This window comes from Coregonus lavaretus (genome assembly GCF_964263955.1).
Source record: "Coregonus lavaretus genome assembly, chromosome: 15".
In the NCBI taxonomy this organism is placed as follows: domain Eukaryota; kingdom Metazoa; phylum Chordata; class Actinopteri; order Salmoniformes; family Salmonidae; genus Coregonus; species Coregonus lavaretus.
The window spans coordinates 12,386,491-12,404,500 of NC_140002.1; the positions used below are offsets into that span (position 1 = coordinate 12,386,491).

Sequence of the window (18,010 nt, forward strand, 5' to 3'; positions counted from 1 at the left end):
GACATGTTGAAAATGTCAGTGAAGACACTTGCCAGTTGGTCAGCTCATGCTCGGAGTACACGTCCTGGTAATCCGTCTGGCCCTGCGGCCTTGTGAATGTTGACCTTTTTAAAAGTCTTACTCACATCGGCTACGGAGAGCGTGATCACATAGTCATCCGGAACAGCTGATGCTCTCATGCATGCTTCAGTGTTGCTTGCCTCGACGCGAGCATAGAAGTGATTTAGTTCATCTGGTAGGCTCGTGTCACTGGGCAGCTCGCGGCTGTGCTTCCCTTTGTAGTCTGTAATAATTTGCAAGCCCTGCCACATCCGACGAGCGTCGGAGCCGGTATAGTAGGATTCAATCTTAGTCCTGTATTGACTCTTTGCCTGTTTGATGGTTCGTCGGAGGGCATAGCGGGATTTCTTAAAAGCGTCCGGGTTAGAGTCCCGCTCCTTGAAAGCGGCAGCTCTACCCTTTAGCTCAGTGCGGATGTTTCCTGTAATCCATGGCTTCTGGTTGGGGTATGTACGTACGGTCACTGTGGGGACGACGTCATTGATGCACTTATTGATGATGCCAGTGACTGATGTGGTGTACTCCTCAATGCCATCGGAAGAATCCCGGAACCTATTCCAGTCTGTGCTAGCAAAACAGTCCTGTAGCTTTGCATCTGCGTCATCTGACCACTTCCTTATTAACCGAGTCACTGGTGCTTCCTGCTTTCGTTTTAGCTTATAAGCAGGAATCAGGAGGATAGAATTATGGTCAGATTTTCCAAATGGAGGACGAGGGAGAGCTTTGTACGCATCTCTGTGTGTGGAGTAAAGGTGGTCTAGATTTTTTTTTCCTCTGGTTGCACATTTAACATGCTGGTAGAAATGAGGTAGAACGGATTTAAGTTTCCCTGCATTAAAGTCCCCGGGCCACTAGGAGCGCTGCCTCTGGATGAACGTTTTCCTGTTTGCTTATTGCCTTATACAGCTCACTGAGTGCAATCTTAATGCCAGCATCGGTTTGTGGTGGTAAATAGACAGCTACGAAAAATATAGAAGAAAACTATCTTGGTAAATAGTGTGGTCTACAGCTTATCATGAGATACTCTACCTCAGGCGAGCAAAACTTTGAGTCTTCCTTAGTATTAGATTTTTTGCACCAGCTGTTGTTTACAAATATACACAGACCGCCACCCCTTGTCTTACCAGAGTCAGCTGTTCTATCCTGCCGATGTAGCGTACATCCCACCAGCTGTATGTTATCCATGTCGTCGTTCAGCCACGACTCGGTGAAACATAAGATATTACATATTTTAATGTCCCGTTGGTAGGATATTCTTGATCTTAGGTTGTCCATTTTGTTTTCCAATGATTGTATGTTGGCTAATAGGATTGATGGAAGAGGCCGATTACTCGCTCGCCGTCGGATCCTTACAAGACACCCCGACCTACGTCCACGATATCTCTGTCTCTTTCTCATACGAATGACAGGGATTTGGGCCTTGTCGGGTATCTGTAGAATATCCTTCGTGTCCGACTCGTTGAAGAAAAAATCGTAGTCCAATATGAGGTGAGTAATCGCTGTCCTGATATCCAGAAGCTATTTTCGGGTCATAAGAGACGGTGGCAGAAACATTATGTACAGAATGAATTACAAATTAGGCGAAAAAACACACATAATAGCACAATTGGTTAGAGGGCCGTAAAACGGCAGCCATCTCCTCCGGTGCCATTCTCTCTCTATCTCTCTCTCTCGCTCCTGTTCTGTTTGTAAAAAGTATAAAAGTAAACAATTATTTTAACAATAATTTCACAGGCTTTTTCACCTCACCTGCAAATTCTTTGTAAACCATGTTTTACTTTTTCACTGTCTGTATTTCACCTCTTATAATTTGTGCAAATAAATACAACTAATTAGAATCTATAGCGCAGCTTGAAGTGATACGGTCTACTGTGTGCTCAACCCACATCTGTTCTCTCTCCATCGGCCATCTTCTGTTACTTTCTCTGTGTCTTGTCTGGTGTGTCTCTCCATCATATCCTACTCTTCTGTTGCTGTCTCTGTGTCTTGTCTGGTGTCTCTCTCCATCATCTACTCTTCTGTTGCTGTCTCTGTGTCTTGTCTGGTGTCTCTCTCCATCATCTACTCTTCTGTTGCTGTCGCTGTGTCTTGTCTGGTGTCTCTCTCCATCATCTACTCTTCTGTTGCTGTCTCTGTGTCTTGTCTGGTGTCTCTCTCCATCATCTACTCTTCTGTTGCTGTCTCTGTGTCTTGTCTGGTGTCTCTCTCCATCATATCCTACTCTTCTGTTGTTGTCTCTGTGTCTTGTCTGGTGTCTCTCTCCATCATCTACTCTTCTGTTGCTGTCTCTGTGTCTTGTCTGGTGTCTCTCTCCATCATATCCTACTCTTCTGTTGCTGTCTCTGTGTCTTGTCTGGTGTCTCTCTCCATCATCTACTCTTCTGTTGCTGTCTCTGTGTATTGTCTGGTGTCTCTCTCCATCATCTTCTCTTCTGTTGCTGTCTCTGTGTCTTGTCTGGTGTCTCTCTCCATCATCTACTCTTCTGTTGCTGTCTCTGTGTCTTGTCTGGTGTCTCTCTCCATCATCTTCTCTTCTGTTGCTGTCTCTGTGTCTTGTCTGGTGTGTTTCTTTAGTTTTGCAATCCAAAATGGTCTAGGGGATACTGGGGTAGCATACATTTTTGGGGGCCTGTGTCTGGGTCACCTAAATCATCCTCTCCCCTAACATTTGCCCCTGGTTGCTGCTGTTCTAAGTGCTCCACTTGCATGCTGTTCTCATCTTTCTTCCTCCTTGGCTCATCTGAAAGTTATTATGGTAGAGGTGCAAGATGTCATTAGTTTGTTTTAAAAGGCGACTGCATTTCCTGATTTGGCCTCGTTTTAGATTTGGTTAATTAAGAAATGCTAGCGGCCATGTATGAATTCAAATGTGAGTTGATTTCAGGTTGTGGTACTGTGGTTTTATGTGGGTGTCTCGTGTGAATTCAAATGTGAGTTGGTTTCGGGTTGTGGTACTGTGGTTTGATGTGGGTGTCTTGTGTGTGTGTTATTTAGCCAATTAGCTTCAGCCGGCTGGTGTGCGACCTGACTGACTTTGGATAGCCTATCGCCGGGGCTAGTTAGGGACCATCAATGTAACAATGTAAATGTAATGTAAATGTAACAATGTAAATTAGACAATATTTACACTTTGTAGTCAATTTTGATAGTAGTATACATGTTTCTGACTCATTTAGATGCCACATAGGCAGGTAGCAACACAACTCCAACAACACAACTCCAAACATGACATTAAGAAGCTACATAGCCCCATAGCTATATGAATATAAAGAGACATGAACAAAACATTTTTACCTGTAGAATGGAATAATTTATAAGACCTCTATGATTCATTTAATTTAGTCAGTTCTACAAGCTAATGTGAGATGTTTAGATTACATAACATTTGAGGACACATAACTTAATTACTGAAGTGGACTAAATCAGGGTCACACAGAGTGTTTCTTGGTAGTCTTAAACAAATCTACTTTGAAACAAAGGTATACACCTCACACACCTGGTTATGGGCTTAAAAAGAGAAAACACCTGTACCATGTCAGATATAGAGTTGAAAATTGAAACTTCAATTTTGAGTTTGAATCCCAATATTACACTTTATATACATCACAGAAGACTGAAATAACAAAACCGTTTGACATAGAAACATTGGATTTCCGGAGTTCAATTGTATACAATTTGATGAATTATGAAATTATGAAAAAAATTAAGAACATTCCACCCATGAGGCCACTAGGTCATTTGACTGCAGGAAAGGGCTATCCTCCACAATAAACAATCACACACAAAGACAAGGGGGCAGAGGGAACACTTATACAGGTACTGATGAGGGGATATGAACCAGGTGTGTGTAATAAACAAGACAATACAAATGGAATGATGAGATGAGGAGCGGCAGTGTCTAGAAGGCCGGTGACGACGAACGCCGAAGCCTGCCCGAACAAGGAGAGGATGCAGCTTCGGAGGAAGTCGTGACAGACCTCTATGATTCATTTAATTTAGTCAGTTCTACCACCTCAGCATTGCTAATTTTAAACTGGGTTAAATATAATGTTGTAGTAAAGTTCAGCTTCAGTCCACAGGGGGGCACTGTGTCACTGTCAGAAGATGTGCTTCAGTCAGAAAAATTTTCTCTCATCTCTTCGGTCTCAGCTAGCTAGCCAGCCATTAGATAACAAAGTGGCTGGAAATAAACACTTTTCCTAATATCATGACTTATATCAACATCTTTCGCTTGTCCATTCACTTAATATACTGTTAAATAACTCTCACTGACACCAAATAGATTAAGGGATGCTGATCGCTAACGCTCACTTATTAGCATTAGCCAACCCTCATGTTGAGGGAGGCTAGCTAGTTAGCTACCACCAACTCTTCACAAACCTGTGGCTAACTCTACTGCTGCTGCTGCACTTTGACTTTCTGGCTGTTCTGCCCTCTCCACCTCATTCACTGCTATCTCAACCTGCTTGCTTTTTTTGCCACTCTTTCGGAAGAAGTTCCAAATATTCATATTTGCTCTGTGTTATGCTGCAGGCTCTGACTGAGGGAAAGCAATTTTGCTGAGTGATGACATTGACATCTAACCGGTGCTGTAGGGGTGGGGGAGGGGTCAAACAATTTGAGCGGTCCACTGCGTTGTGAAATCTCGACCAATCACAGCAAGCCCTGTGTCACTCCAGGGGCTTCTTGCAGTGCCTGCTACTGCCTAGTGCAGGATATTGTATAGTTTATTTTTGTCATAACATTTTATCTGTATTTTTTTTAATACTGCATAGCGCAAATGATGTGTGGTTATGGAAACTCATATCAGACTGAACAATATTTTGAACACCAAAAGGTTTGGGGCTGGATCAGAAACATCCGACATTGGATCCCAACACAGCTCATAACTGTCTGTTTCTGTCGGAGGGGAATAAAACGTTTAAGTGGAGTCCATGGAGTAATAAGGCCAAGCCCTATCTTGACCATCCAGACAGATTGACCTCATATGACCTACTGGGAGGTAGAGTGGAGCGTGTTCAAGGCTTATATAGCCGTGTCATATAAAGGGATCAGCAGGAGAGGACGTGGTGATGAGTGTTGGTTTGGAGGCAATGATCAGTCCGGGAGTTCGGTTTGTTGTTCTATCTTTGTCTGTTCTTTATACCACAATAACAAACGGACTGCCATACATGTACCCCACTCTTCCAGAGTAGTAGGAGTGTACCTGTACCACAGACCAGGAACTCTGTCCTTCTACAACGTCTCTGGCACAATGTCCCTCCTCCATGAGTCCAGACCACATTCACTCAGCCCCTCTATCCTGATTTCTGGATTGATGCTGAATCATCTGTGAAGATACTGAACCAAAGATGAACTTTGTTGAGAATACAGTCATGTTCAAGTATCTATGTTGGAAGATTTTAGCATTTTGAAAAGATTTGATCACTCTTCGCAATGTCAGCACGTAGTTCTAAGAGAGTTTGAACACGCGAGGGCAGAGTGCTCTCTTGCCTTCTCACAGAGCTCAGAGCCTTGGTGAATAGAATCCTAGAATCCTTTTGACTCTTGGATCTATGACGACCCAGGCCAATTGTTCCAGTCAGAGCCATATGTACAGTGCATTCGGAAAGTATTCAGACCCCTTGACGTTACAGCCTTATTCTAAAATGGATTAAATAAAACATTGTCCTCATCAATCTACACACAGTACCCCATAATGACAAAGCGAAAACAGGTGTTTAGAGATTTTTGCAAATGTATTAAAAATAAAAACAGAAATACCTTATTTACGTAAGTATCCAGACCCTTTGCAATGAGACTCTGCTCCACTAAGCGCAAGTATGAAAGCCCTGAAGTCTGCGGAGGTAAATGCTGTACGGCCACTTCAGATGTCGGATTGACCATGCAGAGCCTTTAACTCTCTAACTGTGTACAAAACATTCTTTCCATGACATAGACTGACCAGGTGAAAGCTATGATACCTTAATGATGTCACCTGTTAAATCCACTTCAATCAGTGTAGATGAAGGGGAGGAGACAGGTTAAAGAAGGATTTTTAAGCCTTGTGAGAGAGAGAGACAAATATTGCTGTTCTTAATTTACACTGTAAAATGAAGTGCTTTGTATCACCAAACTAGAGACAACTAGTGCACTCATTGGATAATAAACTGGATGAGCTCCGATCAAGACTATCCTACTAACGGGATATTAAAAACTGTAATATCTTATGTTTCACGGAGTCGTGGCTGAACGGCGACATGGATAACATGCAGCTGGCTGGGTTTTCCGTGCATCAGCAAGATAGAACAGCTGCCTCCAGTAAGACAAGGGGTGGCGGTCTGTGTCTATTTGTCAATAACAGCTGGTGCACAAAATCTAATATTAAGGAAGTCTCGAGGTTTTGCTCGCCTGAGGTAGAGTATCTCATGATAAGCTGTAGACCAGACTATTTACCAAGAGTTTTCTTCTATATTTTTCGTAGCTGTCTATTTACCACCAGAAACCGATGCTGGCACTAAGACCGCACTCAACGAGCTGTATAAGGCCATAAATGCTCCTAGTGGCCGGGGACTTTAATGCAGGGGAATTTAAATCCGTTCTACCTCATTTCTACCAGCATGTTAAATGTGCAACCAGAGGGAAAAAAAACTCTAGACCACCTTTACTCCACACACAGACATGCGCACAAAGCTCTCCCTCGCCCTCCATTTGGCAAATCTGACCATAACTCTATCCTCCTGATTCCTGCTTTGGTATTTGGTATTTTATTAGGATCCCCATTAGCTGTTGGAAACGCAGCAGCTACTCTTCCTGGGGACAAGAACAGCTCAAGGACAGAACTACATACATTAAAAATATATATATAATAATAATAAATAAAATAAAAGCAGGAAGTACCAGTGACTCGCTCAATAAGGAAGTGGTCAGATGACACAAATGCTAAGCTACAGGACTGTTTTGCTAGCACAGACTGGAATATGTTACGGGATTCTTCCTTAACACGTATTTTTCTTAAAACTGCATTTTTGGTTAAGGGCTTGTAAGTAAGCATTTCACTGTAAAGTCTACACCTGTTGTATTCGGCGCATGTGACAAATAAAATCTGATTTGATTTGATTTGAACTGAGCTGCCACCAACTTGAAGGAGATGAAACCTTAACTTTGCTGGCGTATTGAAACACATCATCCTGAGATGTTATGAAACATTACATGGTGTGTTGTAAGACCACTAAATCAAATATTGTGCAACACCTTGCCAGGGACTGGGAGCATTAACAGAAAAGGTTGAAAACACTATTTTGGTGTTTCGAGTTCTGTTTCGTGCAGAATTAGATCCCTTCTCTTTTGGTGTTTTCCTCTCTCTAAAGCTTCTAAACACCATTATGATGTTTTGAATCCTGTCTAGTGTCGAATTAGATCCCTTTTTCTGAAGTGTCTTAATGTTTAACATTGTTTTATGTATTTTATCATTTGCCATTATACTGTATACTGTTTTGGCAGGCATTGTCAAGAAAAGTGTCCAAACCATCAGCAGTAATTGGAGGTTGAACTGCAAGAACTGAGGACTGCACTTGCCTCTTCCACTTAAAATCATGAATGTGGGAATGGGTGCTGTCCTCATTGAACGTCAATTTGCCTGACGGTTTTGATATCCGTTCATCATGATCCATTACATCTCATGGCACAATAAGCTTAATACTAATATAGAAAAGTACCTTTCTTTCTTCAAACATGTATACAACATTGTGTGAAAGAATCATAAAGTCTAAACATTTTCAATTACTCACAATCCTCTAAAAACAGAGTCACGTGTCAAGATAGGAAATGATTAAAAACCAAAGACTTCCAATGGGTTCAATAACTATTGTCTTTCTCTTTGGTTATCCTTATGAAAGATACTTACATTTTGAGCAACATATTAAAAGTTGGACTTAAATACATTATTTTGGTAAAATGAAATTAACAAATCATTGAAACGACTTGCATGAATATTTTGACACATTATTGACAAAGTTATGAAATGACAGAGGGGATACAGATAGGTGGGAGAAACAGATTGAAGGGTTGGAGTGGGGAGAGGTGTGACCTGTCTAAACCGGATGCGTTACCGCTAGACCACGGGCTCTGCACGACTTGCATTCATTTTTATTAAGTATATGTTGGTTGTTGTTTTTTGTCAATTTTAATTCACCCCAGAATAATTTCTTACTGCCACTCCTGTTTCTAATATGTCAAAATAAAGCATTACAATAATTAAGGTGTAATTCCACAAAAAAAATTATCCATAGACCCTTATCATCAATCAATATTTAGGCTATAAACCATTTGCATTTCTAAACCATTGATTGTATGAGAAACACAGTTTTTGTATTTTGATACTGCCTTTTAACATGCACTGAAACCCCAAAAAGTGTTTTCACAACACTCTCTTAAAAACACCAACATTCAGGTTGAAGAACCACTTTGGGTGTTTCAGAGTACTACATTTCTGTTTTAAAACACATTATGTGTATGAAAACACTTACATTGGGTTTACATTCAAACACCCTCCAAACACCAGATCTCATCTTAGGTGCACTACTTTTCATGGTTTCATTACACGATCATGGTGTTTTGAGACTTTATTTTTTACAGTGTACTTTTGAATACAGGATGAGGTGGCATAGTTTTGGCTCTATTTCTAGGAATTCTATTATCAATTTAAAGGGATTCTCAGGTACTTGTATACTTTTTTTGCCAGTAGTTCTGAAAGTAGCACCCACCAGCCAAAAGTGGTCCTCCAAATGAGGTGCACCACATCATTGCTCTCTCTCTCTGCTGTGTGTGATTCTTGCTAGTTGTCACTCAAATGGCGAGGAACTTGAATTGCTAGGAGGCTTGCCCACCTGGGGGGAAATGTGGGTAAAATGGCGCAGCACAGCTTTCAAACTAGAGATGTTGTGGCTAATTGAGGTAAGACAGTAATTCTGTTCATAGATTATGTATGTATGAACTACACATTGACACATCCAGCCCAAAGCGGGAGGTTTAAAAATACTTAATAGTTGCCAAAGTACTGGAGCATGTCTTTAAGAATGCCTTACTCTGGAGGATAAGTTCCTAGGTAGGGACCTTGGTCAGTATTGGACTCCTGTTCTCCAATGTGCTTTGAGAGAAACGTGAGGAATTGGAGGAAACAAACGTGGAGGAAGTAAGGATTTGACAGCTGTTATAGTTTTCAGATCCAGCCATGGAGCATGTTGCTGCATGGGGGTTTGTCAAAGGCAGTCATGTGTTGCTTAGCATACTTCGCAGACTGCATACTTCTGTGGCATACGCACCAGAGCTATGGCCACCCTTGCACTGGCAGGATGCAGCCGCTGACTGAGGAGGACATATTCCAGATCACAGACATTATGATGACAGTAGCCCCTCATATAACAACTGAGAACTCGGAAATCTCAGACTTCCAACTTCAGTGCGTTCAAGACAACTGGAAAAAAACTCTGACTGGGAAAAATCTTTTTGAATGGTCATTCAACTCGGAATTCCAAGTCGGAAACTCAGGCATCTTTCTACAGCTCCGACTATCCGACCTGAAGATCACTGACCTCATGATTTGACCTAGTTTTTTTCTGAGTTCCCAGTTGTCTTGAAAGTACAAATAATCCTGTCACCTGACCAACACCACACTATATTTAACTATATTCTTACGAGGGCAGATTTGAAAAAGGTTATTTACAGGGGGGCCAGAAATGTTCTACATGGGATTACTCTTCCTAAGACTGGTATAAAAAACAATGCACAATCACAATTATAATCTTATGAAGCCCTTTTATTAAAAGTACACTACCGGTCAAAAGTTTTAGAACACCTACTCATTCATTTTTACTATTTTCTACATTGTAGAATAATAATGAAGACATCAAGGGCATTGCGTTCATCCACCTCTGGCCTGCTGGCCCCCCTACCTCTTTGGAAGCACAGTTCCCGCTCAGCCCAGTCAAAACTGTTCGCTGCTCTGGCACCCCAATGGTGGAACAAGCTCCGTCATGACGCCAGGACAGCGGAGTCACTCACCACCTTCCGGAGACACTTGAAACCCCACCTCTTTAAGGAATACCTGGGATAGGATAAAGTAATCCTTCTACCCCCCCTTACCCCACCCCAAAGAAAAAAAGAAGAAAAAAAACATATTGTAAAGTGGTTATCCCACTGGCTATAAGGTGAATGCACCAATTTGTAAGTCGCTCTGGATAAGAGCGTCTGCTAAATGACGTAAATGTAAATGTAAATGTAATCAAAATATGAAATATCACATATGGAATCATGTAGTAACCAAAAAAGTGTTAAACAAATCCAAATATATTTTATATTTGAGATTCTTCAAATAGCCACCCTTTGCCTTGATGACAGCTTTGCACACTCTTGGCATTCTCTCAACCAGCTTCACCTGGAATGATTTTCCATCTGTCTTGAAGGAGTTCCCACATATGCTGAGCACTTGTTGGCTGCTTTTCCTTCACTCTGTGGTCCGACTCATCCCAAACCATCTCAATTTGTTTGAGGTTGGGGGATTGTGGAGGCCAGGTCATCTGATGCAGCACTCCATCACTCTCCTTCTTGGTAAAATAGCCCTTACACAGCCCTGGAGGTGTGTTGGGTCATTGTCCTGTTGAAAAACAAATTATAGTCCCACTAAGCCCAAACCAGATGGGATGGCGTTTCGCTGCAGAATGCTGTGGTAGCCATGCTGGTTAAGTGTGCCTTGAATTCTAAATAAATCACAGACAGTGTCACCAGCAAAGCACCCCCACACCATAACACCTCCTCCTCCATGCTTTACGGTGGGAAATACACATGCAGAGATCATCCGTTCACCCACACCGCGTCTCACAAAAACACGGCGGTTGGAACCAAAAATCTCAAATTTGGACTCCAGACCAAAGGACACATTTCTACCGGTCTAAAGTCCATTGCTCGTGGCCCAAGCAAGTCTCTTCTTCTTATTGGTGTCCTATAGTAGTGGTTTCTTTGCAGCAATTCGACCATGAAGGCCTGATTCACACAGTCTCCTCTGAACAGTTGATGTTGAGCTGTATCTGTTACTGGAACTCTGTGAAGCATTTATTTGGGCTGCAATTTCTGAGGCTGGTAACGCTAATTAACTTATCCTCTGCAGCAGAGGTAACTCTGGGTCTTCCATTCCTGTGGCGGTCCTCATGAGTGCCAGTTTCATCATAGCGCTTGATGGTTTTTGCGACAGCATTCATGTCTTAAAGTAATGATGGACTGTCGTTTCTCTTTGCTTATTTGATCTGTTCTTGCCATAATATGGACTTGGCCAAATAGGGCTATCTTCTGTATACCCCCTCTACCTTGTCACAACACAACTGATTGGCTCAAACGCATTAAGAAGGAAAGAAATTCCACAAATTAACTGAAATTAACAAGGCACACCTGTTAATTTAAATGCATTTCAGGTGACTACCTCATGAAGCTGGTTGAGAGAATGCCAAGAATGTGCAAAGCTGTCATCAAGGCAAAGGGTGGCTATTTGAAGAATCTCAAATATAAAATATATTTTGATTTGTTTAACACTTTTTTGGTTACTACATGATTCCATATGTGTTATTTCATAGTTTTGATGTCTTCACTATTATTCTACAATGTAGAAAATAGTAAAAATTAAGAAAAACCGTTGAATGAGTAGGTGTTCTAAAACTTTTGACCGGTAGTGTACATGTTGCTAAAAGAAGATTTTTAAGTGCTTTAAGAGTAATTCAGTGTGTCAACTTTTTGAAAGAATGGAACACATTTGTACTTATAATACAGTTGACCTGCATCACATTAATTCATTTATACTCTCCTGTCTGTTGTACAGTGCATTCGGAAAGTATTCAGACCCCTTCCCCTTTTCCACATTTTGTTACCTTACAGCCGTATTCTAAAATTGATTAAATGCATTTTTTACTCATCAATCTACACACAATACCCCATAATGACAAAGCAAAAACAGGTTTTTGGAAATGTGTGAATTTGAAAATAAAAACAGAAATACCTTATTTACATAAGTATTCAGACCCTTTGCTATGAGACTCAGGCGCATCCTGTTTCTATTGATCATACTTTGAGATGTTTCTAAAACTTCATTGGAGTCCACCTGTGGTAAATTAAATATATTGAACATGATTTGGAAAGGCACACAACTGTCTATATAAGGACCCACAGTTGACAGTGCATGTCAGAGCAAAAACCAAGCCATGAGGTCGAAGGAATTGTCCATAGAGCTCAGAGACAGGATTGTGTCGAGGCACAGATCTGGGGAAGGGTACCAAAACATTTCTGCAGCATTGAAGGTCCCTAAGAACACAGTGGACTCCATCATTCTTAAATGGAAGAATTTTGGAACCACCAAGACTCTCCCTAGAGTTGGCCACCCGGCCAAACTGAGCAATCGGGGAAGAAGGTCAGGGAGGTGACCAAGAACCCGATGGTCACTCTGACAGAGCTTCAGAGTTCCTCTGTGGAGATGGGAGAACCTTCCAGAAGGACAACCATCTCTGCAGCACTCCACCAATCAGGCCTTTATGGTAGAGTGGCCAGACGGAAGCCACTCCTCAGTAAAAGGCACATGACAGTTTGCCAAAAGGCAACCAAAGGACTCTCAGACCATGAGAAACAAGATTCTCTGGTCTGATGAAACCAAGATTGAACTCTTTGGCCTGAATTCCAAGCGTCACGTCTGGAGGAATCCTGGCACCATCCCTACGGTGAAGCATGGTGGTGGCAACATCATGCTGTGGGGATGTTTTTCAGCGGCAGGGACTGGGAGACTAGTCAGGATCGAGGGAAAGATGAACGGAGCAAAGTACAGAGAGATCCTTGATGAAAACCTGCTCCAGAGTGCTCAGGACCTCAGACTGGGGTGAAGGGTCACCTTCTAACAGGACAATGACCCTATGCACACAGCCAAGACATCACAGGAGTGGCTTCGGGACAAGTTTTGAATGTCCTTGAGTGGCCCAGCCAGAGCCCGGACTGAACCCCATCGAACATCTCTGGAGAGACCTGAAAATAGCTGTGCAGCGACGCTCTCCATCCAACCTGACAGAGCTTGAGAGGATCTGCAGAGAACAATGGGAGAAACTCCCCAAATACAGGTATGCCAGGCTTGTAGCGTCATACCCAATACGACTCAAGGCTGTAATCGTTGCCAAAGGTGCTTCAACAAAGTACTGAGTAAAGGGTCTGAATACTTATGTAAACTGAATATTTCCGTTTTTTTATTTTTAATAAATTAGCAAATATTTCTAAAAACCTGTTTTTGCTTTGTCATTATGGGGTATTGTGTGTAGATCAGGGGTGTCAAACGTCAGGCCCGCAAACGGGTTTAATCCGGCCCGCGAGATGATTTTGTAAAGTATAAAAATGAGCTGCAATTTTTCAATAAAAAAACTGCTGTTCCAATTGTGTCCACTGGATGGCGCAATAGCAATTGTGTTAAGCAAGCAAACTGTTTATACCAGGGCAGAGCAAATAGGTCAAGCAAGTGCAGCCAGTCCGGATGAGCTACTTTGTTGTGCCCGCGATATTTATTACGGCTTCTACTTTTAACATTATGTGCTTTGGCACCCTCATTGCCCCAATATGTCTCTGTCAAAAAAGAGAAAAGTGGACGCAGAGTGTTCCAAGAAAAATTGTCATCCTTCTATTTATTCACGGAATTGAATGGGAAAGCTGTATGTTTGGTGTGTTCACAGCATGTTGCAGTGCTGAAAGAATATAACCTTTGTCGCTACTATGTGACTCTTCATGCCGACAAATATGACAACTTTCAAGGACAGCGGAGAAGAGAGAAGGTGAATGAACTGTTGGCGGGTCTGAAGAAACAGCAGTCTGTGTTTACTCACAGCCGAGACATCAGTGGCGCTGCAGGGAAAGCTAGCTACCTCATTGCTAATGAAATCGCAGTGGCTTCAAAACCATTTAGTGAGGGTGAATTTGTAAAAACATGCATGATGAAGGCAGCGGAGATTGTGTGCCCTGAAAAGCACCAGGCTTTTGCAAATATCAGCCTGACAAGAAACACAGTTGCAGACAGGATTTCCGATCTTTCAGTGGATTTGGACAGCCAGTTGAAGCAAAAAGTAAAGTAATTTATTGCGTTTTCGGTTGCAATTGATGAAAGCACGGACATTACAGATGTTGCACAACTGGCCATTTTCATCCGCAGAGTTGATGACACATTGACCGTCACCGAGGAGTTCGTGGAGTTGGTGCCGATGACAGATACAACGACAGCAGCTGATATTTTCACTGCACTCGTCAGCGCGCTGGACAGGGTCGGAGTGGACTGGTCCCGCGCTGTCAGCCTGGCTACAGATGGTGCGCCCTCAATGATCGGGAAAAAAACAGGCGTTGTGACAAAGTTCAGCGAGAAAGTGCAATCTGCAAATGGAGGACGTGATTTTTGGACTTTTCACTGTATTTTGCACCAGGAGGCTTTGTGTTGCAAGTCATTAAAGATGGATAACGTCATGAAGGTGGTCATCCAAACTGTTAATTTCATCCGATCCAGAAGCCTGAATCAACGTCAGTTTGACAGCCTTCTCAGAGAGAAAGACCACATCTATGGCCTGCCATACCACACTGAGGTAAGATGGTTAAGCCGAGGTGCTGTGCTGAGGCGTTTCTTTGATTTATGAGAAGAAATTGAACAGTTCATGGAAGAAAAGGGCAAACCAGTGTTAGAATTTCATTCCGCAGAATGGATGCAGGACCTTGCATTTATGGTGGATGTTACAGAGCACCTGAATAACTTGAACAAACAGCTGCAAGGGTGCAACAAAGTTGCCATGCAGTATTATGACAGCATATGTTCTTTCAAGTTGAAGCTGTCATTGTGGGAGACACAACTCGCCGGTGGTGATGCAGCTCACTTCCCCTGTCTGAAAAATGTGTGCGCGACCCAACATGTGGCAGACATGAAGCGGTTCAAAGATAAAATAACGGGACTGTTAAGGGAGTTTGAGCAACGCTTTCAGATTTTTGGTGAACTGGAGAAAGACTTCAACGTTTTTTGTTCGCCATTAACCGTGAATCCCTCTGATCTGCCCGTCAGCATCCAACTTGAAATAATACACTTGCAGTGTGACTCGGATTTGAAGGGCAAATTTGCCGCAGCTGGCTTGGACACATTTTATCAGAATCTCTTGCCAGGTTACCCCAACTTGACAGCCCTCGCTGCAAAACTGTTGTGCATGTTTGGAACCACATATCTTTGTGAGCAAGTTCTCTGTAATGAGCATAAATAAAACAAAGCTGCGCTCAAGGCTCACGCACAAGCACTTGAATCACATCCTGAAGTTGGCTGCCACTCAGGATGTGACGCCTGATATTGATGCGCTGGTGAAAGCTAAAAGATGCCAGGTATCAGGAGTCAAATAAACTATGCAACCCCACTTAAAGTGCTGCATGAGACACCCTGAAATAGTTCTGTGATCTGTGAAACAGTTCTGTGAATCACTGAGGCATTGTGTGTTTGTGTGTTCTTTTTCTTTAGAATTTTCAAATAAACTTGAGGTGTTTTATGATTAATAGTGATGTTGTGCTTGTACTATTTTGGACACACTGTCCTCAGGCTCCAGCTTGATGTTTTATGTTGATAGTATTAAAACAAAGAAAACAATCTGAAGTTGTTGTTTTTAAGTTATATATACCATGATTTTACCGGTCCGGCCCACTTGGGAATAGATTTTCCTCCATGTGGCCCCTGAGCTAAAATGAGTTTGACACCCCTGGTGTAGATTGATGAGGGGAAAAAACTATTTAATCAATTTTATAATAAGGCTGTAACGTAACAGAATGTGGAAAAAGTCAAGGGGTCTGAATACTTTCCGAATGCACTGTAGATACACAGCTTCATCTTTTGTTTTTATTTCTTTATCCTTTCATTATTTTCAATGTCTTATTAATTTTTTTAAACATAGAAAACCTTTTAAACATGGCATATCTCAGTTGACCAGCATCACATTCTGTTCTATAGCTATCATTTCATAATTTCCTGTGTTTGTTTTTACCATAAGAAAAACACAGAATTGTTTGTTTCCCTTCTAATGGGAGAAATTGCACGTTTCATATTGGGAAACAGCAGAAAACTTTGGGACATAAGAAGTCAGGGCAACCTGCAGGTGTCACACCCTGATCTGTTTCACCTGTCTTTGTAATTGTCTCCACCCACCTCCAGGTGTCGCCCATCTTCCCCATTATCCACAGTGTATTTATACATGTGTTCTCTGTTTGTCTGTTGCCAGTTCGTTTTGTTTTGTCAAGCCTACCAGCGGTTTTCCCCTTGCGCCTGTCTTTCTCAAGTTCCTGTTTTCTAGTTTTCCCCTTTTTTACCATTCTGCCTGCCGTTCTTTACCTTGTCACACCACCCTGGATTATTGACCTCTGCCTGCCCTGACCCTGAGACTGCCTGCCATTCTGTACCTTTTGGACTCTGATCTGGATTACTGACCTCTGCCTGCCCTTGACCTGTCGTTTGCCTGCCCCCTGGTTTTGTAATAAACTTTTGTTACTTCGACACTGTCTTCATCTGGGTCTTCTCCTGAAACGTTATAGCAGGCAGTGATAAAGATTCACGTTTGACAGGGAGGAACGTTTTTATGTCATTCATGTGAGAGAAGCTGGATTCACAGGTGTATGTTGATCCAAACATCGTTAGAAGAAAAAACGCCAATGCTCTTATGTTTGGGAAATTCTCTGCAATAATATGCTCAGTCTAAAACTTTGTTTAGCTTTTGCTGAGAATTATCCCCCCGCATCAATAGAGAATGAGTCCCTAACAAACTGCATCACCTCTGTTATATTAAACTAATCAAATATCTTTGCAAAATGTAGCTTTCAGTTTATCTAAAAACTCAGACATCACATTGATCTGTGCTGATGATGATGACTGGATATAGTTGCACAGTGTATTTAGGGAAATTGAGCATTTTGTTTGAGGATAAACTAACCCATAACTGTTTTGTCCTTTCCCTGTAGTCACAAATTCAGTCCATTCAAGTCACTCAAAAAACAAACCTCTGCTACGAACTCCTCATCAAGCATTTTCGCTAGATAGGCCTATGTGTTGGCTTTCTTGTGGCGGCAATCACGGAGAAAAGTAACTATCTCCTCCCTAAGCTCACATACTCTCTTGAGAGCATTGCTACACTTGCTTTGCCACCTAACACATCATTACATAAAAGTAGATCATGATGCTCAGCAGACTACAAAACAAGCGATGTTGATCGGATAAAGTTTAAGATAGCCATAACTGAGTCCATGTTTTTTTTTACTCACCGCTAAGTTTAGCGCAAAGCAGGCTCTGGTGTATCAGGCAGTGTAGTCAGAGAGGAAGACGAAGACGAAGAGAGGCCCAACTCGGCAGAAAATCTGTCTCTCTCCAGCAGGTGGCGTTTTTCGTTGTTTCGCCCACCAAGCAACGAGTTTATGTATGGAGGTCAATAAGAGTGTAGAATTTTGTCAACATAAACATTTATGGCTTATTTAGGGTGAGTATTGGTTAAGTGGGACACCTGGCAAAGTGGGACACTTAAACTTTGTAATGGATATCTTTAAATGTGTACAATAACATAACCAACAATCAATGCCTGTGTGTTAGTGAGGAAGTATGTGATGATAAAAAAGATGTTCAATGGGCATGGCGTCATCATTGTGGGCGTGGCATCCTGTGTAATGACACTTGTCTCTAGAGGCACAATGGTAAGTAAAATGACAGGGTTCTGAGGTAAATAATGTTAAGGTTATGAAAAACTATGAAAGGATATTTTATAATGGGATGTAATAGTAAATCAAAATGACTGTAAATTCTTACTACGCTCACCTTTTTAGAATATTGACATTTTGACAGTGTTCCAGTATGCCAGTCACCTACTGTCAAACTGGGACACCCTGTTACTTTCAAACTGGGACACCCTGT

At 41.9% G+C, this 18,010-nt stretch overlaps 1 protein-coding gene across 1 annotated transcript in view; it reads left to right on the top strand.

The window, feature by feature from the left end:
* Positions 1–5,882: 5,882 nt before the first annotated feature.
* The window catches only part of LOC311142619 (torsin-1A-interacting protein 2-like), a gene marked incomplete at both ends in the record, with an annotated part of 35,629 nt that continues 23,501 nt past the window's right edge, over positions 5,883–18,010 (top strand). The window contains one exon of the mRNA XM_084178280.1: positions 5,883–5,906. Coding sequence (XP_084034406.1) covers positions 5,883–5,906 — 24 coding nt within the window. The remainder of the gene's footprint in view (positions 5,907–18,010) is intronic.